Here is a 17,680-nt window from a genome sequence, read left to right on the forward strand (position 1 = left end):
CTACATTTTTACAAAGAATGTCAAAATTATGTACTGAAATAATAAAAACAAAAAGGGGTTACATCGATGAATGAAAAATTTAAATACGTATTGGTTTTATTTGTTGTTTCTCACGCAAACTATAGGGTGTGCAAAAACTTTTGACCGGTAGTGTACATGCGGATTTCATCGAGACTCAACTTATTCGCATTCACATGCTCGCGACTATTTCGCGCTTCCTGAACAAGGTATTATTAAAGCAGAATTTGCAGGTAGAAATAAAGATCCAGCAGAAATATGATCATCTATCTATTGCAACATGTTAAAAAAATATTTTATTTGTAAGGATAACAAAAAGTAAATAATTTTCCTTCTAAAATGATAAACGTAATTAGTAGGAATTTCTTCTCTCGTTATTCTGTATATTTCTTTCTATTACCTATTTTTAGGTGGTTGTTCACACAAATGTTCTCTTTGTCCGTTTATCCTCCTGAGCAGGATTCTATTCTTTCGTTCGTTTTTTCCACTCTTCCGTTTCATAATGTTACAAAAACACCCTACTTGTTATAGCTTATTTTTCGTATTTAAATAAGTTCATTTTACTACAGTATGTTACAGCACGAAAATTTTTCTTTGTCTACTGTAGATAAATACAACTTCAATATTCCATAGTGCTTAAGCGACTTTTGCTACGTTCACTTAAATCAACTTATTTTGGACTATGAAAGTTATCTGTAAAGTTCTTTAACATATACCTCATATAAATATGAGAAATACAGTTCTGACTCTTTTTGAATAGTACATTTTTTCGTTATGCTTCTTCACATGTTTCAATAAAACAAATTAACTGCAACCGAAACACATTGAACGGAATATCAAAGCAAAGAATAAGCGCAATTTGCATTTCAAATTTGAGATCTCCGAAGTAATTTTTTTGTGGCACCGAGGAAGTTTTTTGAATACATCGCTGCTTTAATCATATCGTATTTGAACCGGTACACTCGCTCTCTATTTTTAACAGCTGTTGCTACTCCATCATCTTTAAGTCTGTAAAAAGAATATCTTTGCTCATATTTATAAGACTAGGTCTTTCGGGGCCTAAGGAGTTCATTGAAGTCTAATCCCTGAAGCACTTTCAAATACTCATCGTTTATTGGAGTTAGATAGAACGTAGTTTTGTTGCGATTATTGATTACAGTTGAAATTAGATTTATTCGTAGAAATATTACAAAGATGGTGAGCAGATTCTATATCAATCCATAATACTATGAAAAAAAGCAATTTCTAAGTGTTTTCATCGAATGGTAAATGAAATTATGTAACTGGATAATGATATTAATTTTGAAATATCTGGGATTAATTGTTTTATTAATCCAAACTGACATGAGAGAATATGAATAGAGGTTTCGTCCTCGTGCGACAAATCTGCAAGTCTAGCGTCTTTAGGTGTCCATTGACACGACAGTACTGCGATAGGACTCCTGTTAGTATTCGTAGATTGTTCTTACTTAGGTTGATACATTAAGAAGATCTTCTCTGGTTATTTATAGTTTCTCAGAAGAGTCTTTGTCGGTCTCAGTCTCTGTAGGTTGTCCTAATAATTGGATTTGCTCCTATCTACCCTCTTTCCAGTACTTTTCTCATTTTTCTATTGCTGATACCACAGAAGAGTCTCGTGATGGGCTTATCTGCTCCCGCTTTATTGAGCTAATCAGCAATTCCATTCTCCTCCGTTCTGGTATGTCTCGGAATCCATTGTAGGGTAACTTCATCACTCTTACCTAGCTCGTGTAATATTTCTATCCCAAATAAGTTTGGATTTACTTGAGCTAGAAAAATGCTTGGTATGTTTTCCAGGTTTTTAGAGTGTTCGATTCTTGGCCTGTGTTCTAATTCAGTTCTGTCTGCTGATTTAGATCCGTCCGTATAGCATTAAATGACATTTATGTTCAATTCTTGTATGGTGTTTTGATCCACTTACTTCTACACCGTAGTATTCAGTTGACATGTTCCCGGTTCGGTCAATATTAAGGGTTGATTTTCCTTTAGTGATGTCGACACTAAGTAATTTAAGTTATGTTTTTTCTGCCACGCTTTCCTTTACAATTTAGAATCACTTCTACTGAAGTTATTTGGCATTATTTTATGGCTCACCTTGCACATATGCAAGTCAGTCTTTGTACCTGCGAGAGATTGCTCCTCGTTGTATTAAGACTTGTTCTAGTGCCTCAAACCACCGGCCCATATGTGATGATTGGTCTCAGAATTGCCGTGTACGTTCGCAGTAAGATCAAACATCAGGTTCGTCTGGCTCACTAAATGTTCGTGTTCTTCCACGGTAGTTTCGCTTCTTTTGCATTCTATTTCCATTGGGGCCACTGAGATTAATTCTCCTTGGCCCAGACTTTTGATATAAAGGTTATTTGTACCCTCCACATCTTCCTTAGCGTTTTCAGTGCTTGGAGAGGTTTTGTTTTCCACCATTTCCTTTAGGTATGGCAATGGTATTTTATCAAATCTATAATCGATGGTCGGGAGGATTGTTCATTTATACCTACCCTTAAGAGCTGACCATTACTTTCATTCTTTACTTTCATTTACTAAATATTATGGATATTATAGAACAGAAGAGGCCGATCATTTCATGCGAAAAATGAGTAGGCCTTTTCTTCTTTTGTGCAAGAAGAAATGCAAGCATTCTTTGGTCTACTTATTATTTTTGAAGCCGGTCACTCTGCGAAAGAGCCAATATATGTGGTATGAAACCAAGATTCAGCTTTGTGTCGGCCTCTATTATTATGTGCTTTGTCTCGCAACAGATTCCAATAGATTATGAGGTTTCTAAGATTCGACAATTTTGAAACAAGAGATGAAAGAAAACACACGAATAAATATGCCAAAATCAGATATTCTGATGGTTTTGCATTGAATTATAAGAATCCTAGAATTCATATGATCGCTGGATAAGCAGTTAGTCACTATCCGATACAAGGTTCCTTTTTGGCTTCAAATGAAGAGTAAACCAAATAAGTGAAAAACCTAGGTTTTGGATAGGTTAGGTTAGATTTGGTAATTCAACATAGACAATAAATATGCAGCCTTAGTTGGTTAAAGTAGGAGAAAAACCTGAGAAATGCAAAGGACAAACGGTATTGATGGACCTGGTAAATCATCTATCTACAGTATATATAACAACTACCACAAATTGTTTTACCAGCATTTAACTAGCTAATAAGCTTTTAGATGAGAATATTTCCTTATGCTACGTGAAAATGATTCAAATATTTCAAAAAACCACTTCCAGCAAGACATAAAAAAGAATTTGCTTTCATGAAAATTAGGACCTTAGTTTCCTACGTAACAAAAAAATGCGGCAGTTATGATTTTATCGACAGAACATTTCGATGACAAATAAGTGGAGAGGCTACCAATAAAAAGCGCAGATCAAATACCAAATTCCAGTTTTAGGACCGATCGCATGCGCACTTTCAAAATTGTCGTTCGCGGGATGGTGAAGTCATCGACCAGAAAACGACAATTCTGAAAGTGTGAACGGTCCCTAAACTGATTCGGAATTTAACCCACAAACAAATCTATTATCTCACATTACAATAAAACCAAGAGTGTAGTTGATACAACAGATAATTTGCAAGAAATTCACGGCACAAATAAAAAGTAATCGGTGGCTGATGGCTTTATTTTTCCATCTGCTGGATATTTGTGGCATCAACGCCTATAAATTGTAGATCTTAAAAAATTCAGAATAGAAAATTAATCGTTTGGAGGAGAATATTTTTTGAAGTTGAGCCAAGAATCGATTAGAAAAAATATAATCCGTAGATACCACTAAGACAAATCACAACTATCGACGTTGACTATTTTGTCAGAATTAAACGTAAGGAAGGAATGACCTGTTCGAGTTATTGGCAGATAACAGATTGTTATGCGATAGAAGTGAAGATAGAGAATTTCGAAAGTTCTGTATGTGCAGAACATTCAAAATTATAACAGTTTCGAACAAATTTGACAATTAAATCATTGTTCAAGATATAGGTAAAATTCTTGTTCTTTTTTCATAATTAAATTAGTTTTTGTTGCATCTAATCATTCCATAATATTTTTTCTAATTGTGTTCATTCATTTATTGATGTAAAAATATAATTTAAATGAGTAGATTGTGTTTTATTTTGAATATTTCTCAATTATATCAATAAAACACTAATAATAAGCACTAATAGTGTTATGGTACATTTACACCCCAATCTGTATTAAATGTGAGCTTTTAAATACAGGTTCATGACGGTTATTTTGATGAAGATAGCCATTGCTATTACTTCGTTCTATTCTTTTTATTATTAGGAAAGGTATTAGGGTTTTACTAATTACGTAGTTGACAATTCATTTGTATAGGGTCTTGATTGCATCACGTGAGTTATTATATATTCCTCTTCTTCCAAACTCTTCCATATTTTTGCCCTGCCACTTTGTCAAAAGCATTTTTCATATCATTTAATCCAATTAATACATTTGTATTCCGCGAACAACTACATTTGTACACTTTCACCTCTTTGCAATCCGCTTTGTGCATAATTTATTGTATTTTCTATTTTTGGTTATCTTTTTTGTACACTTCCATCGATGTATAGAATTAAAATTGTTAGTAACAAGGTGACCCAGTTTTCTGGCATCTTCGCCGCATTCCAAGCAAGGTTGCATATTTTGGTGAATAAGACGTATAAAGCTCTCATTACCATTGATTCCAGCATTTCATATGTAATTTTGTCGCATTCTGTAGCTTCTTCATGTTTTAGCTATTTGATCATTCCTATATTCTCTTTTTATCGATATCCTTATTTTCACCATAGTTCTTTTTCTATTTATGTTATTAATTTCTCTATTTTCCTAATTATTTGCTTCTGGTCCTCTACGTTGCTTGAAATTCGCCTTTCTTCATATCATTCTTAACCTCTTCCGTTTAAATTCTACCATTTTCAGCCTTTATGTACAATTCGTCTTGTTTCTTGCCTTTTATTCAATAATTAATTGTTAAGTGGAATAATACCTGGTTTCTCTTGCTGTTACTTTTTAGATTGTTACCGAAGTCTACCCAACTCGTTTTCGTTGCTTCGGCTACTATGTATTTAACTTGGCTATCTATATTTTTAGTAGTTTTCCACTGTTCTTCTTGCCAGATATCATTTCCATATTTTTTTCCCCTATTGATTCCTTCATTTGATAGCGTTTTGTCACGTATTTCTCTTCTAATTTATATATTCTCATAGTTCGAAAAGTACATGTTTTCTTCATTTATTTTTTCAAAAGTGATCAATACCAATCTCAACTCCGTGTTTGACTCTAGTATCAGTTATCGGTTTTCTTTTTCTTATATTCACCACAACCTTCTCTTGTGTACTTTTGTATGATTTTGTCTTGGAATTATTTACTGTCAGGTCATGTGGGAAGCTAAATTGAAATAACTGAAATGAGGAAACTTGATATCAAGTTCTTTTCTAATGAATGGCGATTGTTTATACATACTCATCAAAATAAAGTTAGGAAGTCATATAATGGGGATCCAAAATCATTCATAGCAATTCACCATTCTGTCAAACTAGAAGAAACCTATGAAAATATCCGTCACTTTTAAAAAAAATGTACGTTAAATGCTACAAGTAGCAAATATGTAGAGATTTGAAAGTTGCTATAATTTTAATCAGGGAAGGTCCACGAAATCTTGTAGTGGATGAATTATGGTGAACAAATTTTCTGGGAAGTTCGAATTTCAGCTGTGGTCTAAAAATATGCAGTTTGTGCCTCTTAAAAAAAATGCTTTTTCCTTTGCTTCACATTAAACTTGTACTAATGAAAAACTTTCTGTAGACTATGAATAAAAATAGAATAATTTATTTCGGATTACAAAATAAAAAATTGCTTGGCGATATAAATTCCATAGCAAATCTAACCAATCAACTACTTAGAGCTCGAAACTCATTCGTGAGTGTAGTAAAGGATTTTTTGGGCGAGACTATGGATACAAATAATGAATATGTACTTGAAGAACAATGAGATGTCTACAAATCGCTTGCTTGCTAAATTTCATTAAAAATTCACTTTCTCTAATCTTATCTATAATTTTTTAAGAATCTTGAAGCTGGACGTGACGAGCAGGCTAAAAGGTTTCACCAAGAATAATGTAAATTTGGAAATAATGCCGATATGATTCAGCCACGACGGTTAATTCCTGCTAATTTTTGCAAAAGGGAGGAAAAGAGAAAAGGAAAAAAGAAAATTTGTTACAACTATACTCGATTCACAATGCTTAAAATCCTGTAAATTCACTTTTATGTTAATTTTATTAGTTTATTTCACTATTCCGTCATATTTTCTCTTTACTTTTGTATACAATTTTATATTGAAATCGTTTATTTATAATTATCAGGTATCGTGAGAAACTAAAATATCTAATCTATTCACAATTATCTTTGCAGAAATTAACTTTCTACGCGACTATGCTTACAAAGTTTGTTGTAAGTTTGTTGTATACAGTTGTGGTTAAACAATTGATTGAGGTATAATCTTCAAAGCACTTCAAACCACACATATTCTATAAGCTTAGTACGCAGACACTTTCGTAATAGTTATCAACAAATTGTCGTGAATCGAATTCTCATATATTACAACTTCATACACGATTTCGAGGAATCGTCCTCTGAGAAATAAGACATAACTGGAAATAATGTTGTCTCGGTTTGTTGAAAACTTGTATTTGAAGTTACATGATCCGTAGATTAACTTGTGATGCCAAGGGAATTCACGAACGGAGTTGTGGACTTTAGTATTGAACTTAAAGCAATATCTAATTGGTAAACAATACACTAAATGCAGCTTTGACCTCAGGATTAACAAATCATTAATTATATTAGAAGAACGTATATGTTAATTGAACGTGGTTTGAACAGATATTGAAAATTTGTCCTATTATAGTCGCCGTGATAAATTATTTAAGTCAAAATATATTTCTATCCCTGTTTATTTACAAGGTGTCCTGAGACTTTCAGAATTAGATGCCTACAAAATTTGAATTCCAATCTTGTTTTATGAAAAATCCTGACTCAGGACTCAATCTTTATACAAATTGGGTTTCGGTTAATTTTTATGAATCTCAATCTTAATGATAGCTTGAATCCTTATTAAAAGTCTCCATGAGCTCTAAACCACAGACTCCTTGTTCCCAACTCCGTCAAAACTACCTTTGAAGTGTCCGAAGGTACACTGCGAAGAAGGGAATTTTTCACATAAAATTGTCATAAAACTTGACACAATGATAGTTCAAAGCAAGCTAATCAAAAATCTCAAAGTGCACGCCAAAACTACCCCTTGATACTCTAAGAGTACAATTAGAGGAGAGGTTTTAGCTGGTTTTCCTGAAAATTGGCACATTGATATTCTTGTGTGATCTCCATTAATAATACATATACAAGGCATACTTTTTGAGTAAGTACCGTTTTGGAAAGAAGTGCAAAGATATCACAATGATTTTAATTTTACATGAAAGACTGTACCTTAATCTACTTTTCTACATAATTTCCATGAATATTGAGCCACTTGTCATAAGGTAGCACCAGTTTTTGAATACTCTCCTCATAAAATTCTGTCACCTGACTTGTTAATCACTGTATCACAACTGTATTGACTTCATTATCGTCTTGAAAACGCTGACCGCCCAGGTGTTTCTTCAAGTGCAGGAACAAATGGCAGTCACTGGGCGCCAGATCAGGGCTGCAGGGAGATGATCTAGAGTTTCCCATTGAAAACATTTGATGAGATCTTTGGTCCGATTAGCCACATGTGGACGGACATTGTCATGCATCAAAACGATACCCTTACTCAACTTGCCACGTCTTTTGTTATGGATTGCACGACGCAGATTGTTCAATGTCTCACATTAAGACGGTGCATTGATTGTTTCATTATGAAGCCGAAACTTCACTAGCAATACTCGTACTATGATAAAATTATTCTAAATCATTGATATTAAATTCATATTTGTCAAAATCACTGTCGTTTAAATCAATTACAAGTCTATTTAAAACTGGTAGTTTTTGCATATATTAGTTTTCAACTCTATTTACGAGATTTATACCATTTCTTCAATTCTTGGTGCTCCTGTTTGAACATCATTCCATTATCAGTTCCATAACGGAGAAGGAATTTTTGGGTAAAGTGTTTTTAGCTCTTTTTTGTCTCTTCAGTTGGAACCATATTAATTTGATTGGATTTAAAACACACTAGTACGGAGTTAATCTTAAAATAGTGTTCTAAAACGTCTATGATTTGTATCAATAATATTTTACTAAATTTGTTTTGTTCAAATAGAAATTTGTCTTTAATGATACGAGGTGTTATTCAACACAATTACACTGTGTGCATGTAGCTATGGTAACAGATTTTTGTTAAATCAAGATTCGAAAAGGTTCCCTTTAATATCTTAGTGGTGATCTAAAGAACTAATAAAACTAATAATAACGCATTATTCATCCAAATCCACCACAATTACTCTAGAATTTTTGTCATATACTCATTTCTCTACTACATCAAACGACTACTTTCAATTACTATTTGCCTTTTCATTCACTATTTTATATCTAAAAGCATGTTTTTTGAAAAATGTTTCCATTGTTCGTATCGAAAATACCTCAAGAATATGTTTGCTTTCCAGTTCTGCAAGAATACCTTGAAGATTTCGATGCGAAGATATTCCAAATTGTTTCATATATTGGAGTTGCTCTAACAGGTTTTTTGTTTAAAAAACTTTCTAAAAATCTCCTCAAGTTTAGTCAAAGTATTTTACAAAAACATTGTATACTGGATAGTACCTCTTCTTGACATTCCTCGACTATAAATCAGTTTTTGAGCATCTGTTCATAGATATTGCCGTCTTTGCTTAACTGTTTGGCATCTCTTTGTGCTGAGCTCTAGTAGCACGTTTACCAAATCTGTAAATCGACTTGTTGATGGTCGATCTTGAAGTCACGGTTGCCACATACTGTTCACAAAATTTTTAATAAAGAATAATTTTACCTCAAATTCACCACACACTTGCACAGCTGATAACTAACTATTGACTATGAATCGGAAACCCTACTAAAAGTACCTGAAAAAAAGGAAAAATATTCCGTATTATGGATAATACCCTATTTACGTTCATCATTCTTCTAATATTTTTCATAAGCATCTATTAGTCAATGCAAGATAAAATGGTTCCGGCCGTTTAAGCCATTTAGGCAAGGTTGAAAAGTGGTGGCTACTCAAGGCAAGCTTGAAGAGACATTGATTCATTGACGAGCACACCCCAAGTACCAGAATACTGCTGCTACGTAAGCATAACTCTCAAGAGTTCTTGCCCAGTCTGTAGAATAATAATTTAATATTTGTTCATCATTTACATCCACCACTTCATCTTCTGCTACATAAGTTATTCACGGCTGGTGTTCAGTACTCCTTGAAAATCTAGAGTGTGATTCTTATCAATCCTGGTTCAAGTAGTCTTCGATAATATTGAAACTGTCTTTATCATCTCTTGCAATCTTGTATTGAACGTATGCTGGAACTGAAAGGTTTTATGAGATTTCTAATCCAGATTCAAGAGGCGTCTATTATCAAAATTTTTTCTAAATAGAACAATTTCCTGTTTCTCAATATTTTTGATACCTTCGATTCGAGCCATTTACTGTCGCTACATTTGTTTATCGCAAGTGAGCGATTCGTCATTTTCAATATTCATCTTACTCATCGAAAATGTCAAAAATCTTAGCAAATGTATTTGCACGCTCTCCACTCTTTATGGAAAGGACTGTTTTGTCACCAGTGAGGTCGCTCTTTTACTATCCTGAAAATAACCGTATAAGAGATAGTGTCACGAAACCCAATTTTCATGAGTATTTAGCGGGATTTTTCCAAAGATGTTTAGAATGTATGTGAAATGAAAATGTTACTTATGATATAGTTAATATAAATATTCACAGTATCGCCTTGGTGTCAGCTACGAATAAATCGTTATGCTAATTCAAAATCTTTGAATTCGATAGAGATCTGATATTTTTCATTTTATGAAGGTTGTTTTCTCTACCTCCGAATGCAGCAGATGCATAGTAGGCGACTGCGGATTTTCCCTGCTCAAGCGCTCTGTTACTGGCAAATCCAACAGGTCATTTTCAGTTAAGTTGCTGTCGCTATTGGTTTTCTCATGTCTTGCAGGTGGAGCAATGCAGCGGATATTCATCGGAGAATGAGTCGAGTATAAGTCGAAACCTTCATGAGTTTAGCGTTGTTCGTGAGTGGAATCAAAAATTTAAAGATGGTTGAAGTGAATTATCGATACAATTTCCGGAAGTTGAAAGATCTACCCTGTACTCTGTCAAAGAAATTTGAAAATCTGTTCCATTATTTTTATAGTTGCAAGCGTCTTCATTAGCATATATGGCACGTATCAAATCATAATGAAGGAAAAATCTTTTTTTAATAATTGTCTTGAGAGTTGGCTGTATTTTAAATCTCGTAGCAGGGTAAGTGGACTAGTTAAATGAATTTGGATTATCTTAAAAAATATCTTTCCCTTCTCTTTCCTACGACTGGTTAAAACTTCATATCGAAAGTTTATAGAATAACTAATAAAGTATCTTAATGTTTATTTTTTTGTTATTTTCTATTAGATTTTGATGGCAGGATTCGTCTCCATGTCAATTTTTCAGGAAAATTCACACATTATCGATTTTGCTATGAAAATAGTGCTTTACGACGTTTCATAATAATTGAAAATGCATGGTATGCTTATGTAAGGAACCCCAGAATCAATCAAAATAAATAAATTCTGTATTGACACCTCATTTGGAATTCTTCTCTAATAAATCTCTTTAACCGTCAACTAATTTTGTATTAATCGTCATCAAACAGCCAGTCTTTTCCACTCCTGGACAAAGGTCTTCCTTAATATTCACCACTGTACACGTTCCCCATCTACTGTCATCCAACTGGGAACCACCCTCTTGATAAGGTCATACCGGCGTGTCAATGGGCGTCCTTTACTCCTAACGGCATCTTCTATGGGTTTTCATTCAATAATTCTTTTGGTCCAGCGATTTTCATGGTCCACCCAGTTCCATATCAGTTCAGTTATTCTGAATTCGTTAACTATCGCATTCGTTAAATCCGTCTTCTTGCATAATGTTATATTTGTCACTCAGTCCTTAGTAGTTAAACCTACAATCGCTCCATTACTTGGATTTCGTTTATGAAAGATTAAGTAAAAATAAAGTTTCACCATCGCATGTTAGCAGTTGTCGAATACATTTTCCAATACCTTTCTCTTCAAATAAACAAGGAATTTCAGATTCAAAGGCATAATTGAGTTTACTGAAGACGGCCCATGTTGAATCTCTGCTTATTTCACAATTTGATATAGTCGAGACGGTCTGCTATTAGTACAAGGTCAACGAAGCATCTAAAATAATCAAGTTTTTCATTATCTTTATTAATACCTCTATCGTCAAACTCAATTTCCTTAAAAATATATTTCAATAGTGTAATGAACAGATTTGGTTCGGTGTCATTGTCTTGTTCTACTCCTCTTTCTATGCTTAAGTTAGTAGTGCTTCTGAGTCATATTTCAGACCTGCTTTCGCGTTGTCGTATACAAGTTTTATGGTTGTAGTCTATACTATTTTTTTTATATTGAGTTGTGAGATTTAATGTGTATTGAATTTTATTAAATTCTTGTTTCCTAGCACTTAACCAGGTGTCAGATTAACATTTCCAAGATTCACAATTTCACAAATTCACCATGCCAAATTACGAATCTGAAAATTGGCATTTTTCAGGAGAGCCAAAACACTGAATATAATCTTTTCGCGTTTGGTTATTTTCAATTTTTAAATTTTTATAGATTTCTATTGTTCGAAGGTATCATTTTAATTTTGATTATTCGTAAAATTATCAATAATAATTTTTTTAAAATATTCTCTATATTACCAAAATGGACATTTTTGATCGAAAGTCACTGAATTGGAGGTAAAGTATCAAATATGAAATTTTAGAGAATATTCGATAGTTTGCAATGAAGTTTCATGGCAATCATTTTTGATACTTTACATTCATATAGGATACAAAATTGCTAAGAAAATTAATGATAATGGATGAAAAGATGAAAACAAACGTTTTTTTTACTAAGAAAAACTTTCATTGAACACAAGATAACGAAATAAATTTTTAAAAATATAATATAAATAATGGAAAGTAAATAATCAGGTAAGTAATTCAGGTACATTCTACAAACGATTAATCGAAAACATATAATAAATGAAAAATAAATTTACTGTTCAGTTTCGGTATTATCGGGTTCTGCCAGAGAATCACGGATTGACCTGGAACTAGGAAGCTGCTCATAAAAAGACCTGTATGCCCTGGGAACTAGCCCTTGATTGCATAGTTGCAATAAATCTTTTTTTTTTCTCACTTTCGTTATACAAATCTGACCATCGTATGGCATAAAAGGTTCAGGAGGGCTATCATTGGAAGTAGTGAATTTTTTCCTTCGTTTTTGTTTTCGGATCAAACACATCGAAATCAATGTCATCTAAATTAGTTTTGACAAAAACTTTATTCAGTTTAGATTTCCACAACCACATACAAGAATTGGAACTTATTAGGTTTTTCTTTTTTGTCAGTGGTTTCTGGAACAAATTTGTCTTCATAACGATGAAAATTTAAAAAATCATCATGATGGAGCCTAGTCACATTGCGAGGTTTAGGTTTTGTACACGCCAATCTGATCAATTCCAGTCAGAGGGTACGTGTACTGGTATATTTTTTGCTTTAGTCTCAATCTTAGAGTGGACCGAGTTACACTCCATTTGCAAATAGCCTGACTCAAAATAAACATGATCAATAGTTTCCAAATGAGTAACGCATGCAGGCACATGCAAGAAAAGTTAAAATTTTTCTACTACCCTCCGCAACTGTCAGACAACATGCGAACTTTGGTTACTTCAGAGTGGTCAAAATGAATTTGAAAATTTCAATACTATCCCTCTTTTCCTCAGTTTCGTCCTAGGTATAACAATTAACTTCTGCGTTCCTCAAATTATATATAGTCAAATTATAAACAGCTAGCTTGCACCCGTAAAAAATCGGCCCAGCTGCTCCTTTAGGCGTGGTCAAAACAGACTGGAGATCAAATAGATTTTTTAGTATTCAGAAGGTGAAGCTTGAGGGGAGTTAAACACTTCAACGGCTGAAAAAAGTTCATGCTGTGGACGTATCGGAGTTCCTCCTTACAACAGACCTTTAGCGATTGAAGTTTCGAATTTAATAAGCACTACGCACTCCAGTTGAGGAATGAGATAGTTTACAATGAAATGAGATTTCAATTCTAGAAAAACATTCATGAATAATTATGCAGAGACAAAATTACAATGTATACTATCGAATGTGCCATATTTGATACATTACAATGGTTCAATATGCGCATTCAATTGTCGTAGTAGTAATAAAAACTAATGAAACTGGCATTTTCGCCATTTTAGATTATAACGTTTGGGAATTTTTTCTATTTATTTAACTGTGTAAGCTGTTGAATATCTTATTCGTAAATATAGCAAAGCTTTGAATTCGTAAAAATGACATTATGTTACTACCATCTAACAGATTCATCATTTTACCAATAGGTAGCCGTTTTTTAGTACTATGGGAAACCGTCGAACTTGAAAAACGCGATTTTTCACATTCGTTATTTTAGCATGGTGCCGACGATATCATCCTAAATTGCTTGTACATAACATTGAATTTTACTTTAACTATTCCAGATGTTCCAGAAGATGGTCCTGTATTACGAACAGAAGCTCATAAAGTTGCTCCTGGTGAAAAGATCAAAGCAAATTGTTCAACACCTGGATCATACCCCACTATGAACATAACTTGGTTTGCTAATACTTTGAAGGTGAGTTGACTAATATTCTCATATAGATATGTATTTGACGTTCATCAATGAAAGTATTCTAAAAATTGATACTTCCTTGCCATTTTACTTGAAGTTGAAATCATATTTATAATCAGTATTATTACTTATCTCATTAGCATAATTTACATCAGGTATTGGCTCTCTCATACATTTCTTGGTTTTGTATTACCTCTATATACCCAGAAATCTTTTTATATCCTTATTCTGAATAATTTCTCCTGTTAAAATCACCAGAGCTGGAAGTAGAGACATTAATTATCACCAATAATATCAGTTTTCATATGTGAAAATTCTTGAACATCACTTTAGACATGTTCTATCTTGAAAGGCACAGCGTTGGTTTGATCATTTATATAGTGGAAATTTGACGCTTGAAGATCGTTCCCGCTCAGGTCATTCACCTAAGGTTACAAGGAAAGGTTACAAGGAAAGCATAAAAATCCAGCCTAGTACTTGCACTCGCCTTGACTGCCTTGAACCTTCTCAAGATAGATTGTCACTTAAAATTATAAGTTCCCGGAAAGAGCTACAAGAGTATACCAGAATTTAAGCGAAACTTAGAGTCGAATTCTAGTATTTTATTGGATGCGTTGTTATTTTCAATTAACAATAAATTCACCCAAACAACCCGAACATCGAAAACGAGTGGTTAGACAAAGTACAATTACAAGAGCTCGTCGCAGAGAGGGATCATTTAGAGCGAAAAGTCTTGTTGTGTGTCTGGGGGAATTATGAAAAATGTATGTACTTTGAAATCATTCAAGATGGTCAAACCATCAATTCCGAGGTATATAGTGTACAGATTATGCTAATATTTAAGGGTTTATTTGAAAAATATCCAGGTTTAGACCATCGAAAGCGGGTTCTCTTACAACACATGCTAAATCACTTACTGTGAAAATTACGCGAAATAAGATCGAGGAACTTGATAGTATTGGATTCCTACTGCAAACAGCATTTAGTCCGGACCTTCCACTGTCAGATTTCTATTTATTCAGATCTATGATGAAAAGGTTGGATCCAAAGACAATTGTTGCCCATATTGTTGACAATATCTATGCCCAAAGAATGGTTTTACCAAAAGCTTGCTTGCAGGAGGTTTTGTTAAAACCATAGAATACGACGTACCATACTATTTGGTAAACAAAGTAAACATTTGGAAACAAAAAAATGATGAGACATCAATTTGCATTTCTTACTCAAATTTTCACTAGATTTGAAGCGGTAGAATTTTTGAAGAAATTTTTACTGCTTTTTCATTTCATATTATTCTTATTACTTGAATATGAATGTCAAACGTCTGGTTATGTAAGACTAGGTGTTCCCATCAAGTCAAGTGGACTAGAAAGATGTCGAAAGCGTTCTCTTAGAATGAATCAGTAAGCTTAATATTTCTATCAAGCGTCAATTTAAATATTGATTTTAAATTTGACGATTTAATGATTTTTAAGAGAAATAACAACGTCGTGTTTTGTTCTTTCGAGATACACTTCAAAATGTATATAACGATTTACTAATAATCGATCTTAACATATAGTTTCATTGAATTCATGATTGGAAACATAAAATAAATTACTTATTAGCTTCCAAGTATTTCCCACGATATAGTTTATTTTTGTTCTATAAACCTTTTTAACAAAATTTATCCTAGACTAATTTTACATCCAGTAAATCTGTCATCTTTAGTAGCCTGACTCACTGACTAAAAAGCTCAGTTTTCCGAAATTAGGATCTAGAAAATAAAAAATGTTGTACTGCATCGTACCTAGAGACATTACCCAGACATTAGAAAAAGTATGGCTTGATGACCTCTTGAGTAAAATCAGAAAATCCTCACCTAAAGATCGAACACCATTCTTTAAAATAAACCCAGAATTTCACAAGGTAGTGGGGCTACTATTGTATCTCCTCTTTACAACTAATCTGCCAAATAGCAATGAAGTATTAGCAGCCAAATTTGCATACTACACCGTTCAATTAGTGTTACAAATATTTTCTGTTGTAGCTTCAAATACACAACAGTTTCACCTCGATAAGGTAGGAAACTGATTAAAGAAATTGAAGCGAGCTGAAGCGAATTGAACCAAATGAATTAAGGTTGGTTCCAGTAACTTTCATCAACCGTAGAAGCAAATATACAGAAGTTCCTCAATATAATCAAAATCTAGGCATGCCTAAATGGAATACATCTTTACTAAGAGCAAAGAATAGGGTTTGAAACTAAGAGATTTATACTGACTGATATCTCAATTATCTTTAAAAAAAGCAATCCTCAATACTAACTTATTACTCGTTACTAGCTAACTAATCCAGCTATTCTCAATCGCATTAGGGGTCCTCGGAGAAAGTTAACTGATTCGCAGACATTTCGCCTATCCACGAAAAAAATTTACTTAATTTTGTTCTACGTAATTCATGATTAGTACCGCACTGAAAATAAATTCCCGAAATTCTTATAAGTGTAATTCTTATTGTTGGAAGTATCGAACGTACAGAATATTCTGACAGACATTCTGGTGTTACTAAAAGAATTCAGCAAGCAGCTATTTTTGATTTATTCATGACCCACTGTATAATACAAAGACAACATTTAGCTGCGAAAAGTTTATCTACAGAATTAAATAAGGTTTTAGCGAAATCTATAAAAATTATTAATTCTATTAAAAAAAGCGATTTAAACTGCAATTATTCCCAATATTTTGTCATGAAGTTGGTGCAGAAAATGAGCAATTATTACTTCATACAGAAGTTCGATGGCTCTCGCGGAGTAAGATTTTAACAATTTAAATTTGCGTTTCATTTTTGGGTAGATGAAATAAATAACAATAATATTGATAATTTTGATAATTATTTTGATTTTGTTAATTTGCTAAAAGATTTAAACTTATCAAAATTAAATGAAATCATAGCGCAACACTTACAAGTTCAAATATTAGTTTCGAAAAATATTTCCCATCTGAAAAAATCATGTGTAAAAAAATGTGTGGATAATAAACCATTATTCTGTTATACCAAATTTTTTCCCAAGGAAATGACTTATTTTATGAAGGTGCTAAGGTGCTAAGCTGTTAAACGTTGCACTACTTCGATTAGAAAATACTTCTGAAAAAAAGAAACTTGCTTTAATTGCTGCAAATAGTTGGCCAGTGATGGAGCATTAACTTGTAAGCTCTAAGTGCACCTGGAACTCTTCCAAACTGACGAGCAGCATCCATACATACATAAATGAGTCTAATAGATTGTGTTACTAATGTAACGAACATAAAACACACAAAAACGCGTACCGAAATCAAACCTCAAGCTACACTAGAAATAGCAAACGTTTAATTAAGGCACAAAGTGAGATTCTGAAAAATATACTTGTTGATTATTCATTTACATAGATAGGGGATATGGCGGAAGCTCTGGTCACAATACTCACAAACAGATGTTACTGACAAGTTGCTCTCTGTATTTTTATTTATTCATTTGAGGTGAGCGACGGTCGAAATATAATTTTGCAAAATCCACGGAGATCATCAACATTCTATTGTCGACTTATGAAATAATTTTTGCAAAAGAATTAAATGAATTCACTATAACGGAAAATAACAAAGTTTTGGGAGAAGTATCTCAACTTATTACTTGCCTTGACTGTCACACGTTTTCTACAAAAAACGTATGCCTGCAGTGCTACTTCTAAATTGA

At 33.1% G+C, this 17,680-nt stretch overlaps 1 protein-coding gene across 1 annotated transcript in view; it reads left to right on the forward strand.

Annotated features, from left to right (window-relative positions):
* LOC130897418 (uncharacterized) overlaps nucleotides 1-17,680 on the forward strand; it is a 183,455-nt gene that overhangs the window by 97,358 nt on the left and 68,417 nt on the right. Inside the window, exon 4 of the mRNA XM_057806257.1 lies at nucleotides 13,839-13,972. Coding sequence (XP_057662240.1) covers nucleotides 13,839-13,972 — 134 coding nt within the window. The remainder of the gene's footprint in view (nucleotides 1-13,838; nucleotides 13,973-17,680) is intronic.

This window comes from Diorhabda carinulata, chromosome 8, assembly GCF_026250575.1.
Source record: "Diorhabda carinulata isolate Delta chromosome 8, icDioCari1.1, whole genome shotgun sequence".
Lineage (NCBI taxonomy): Eukaryota > Metazoa > Arthropoda > Insecta > Coleoptera > Chrysomelidae > Diorhabda > Diorhabda carinulata.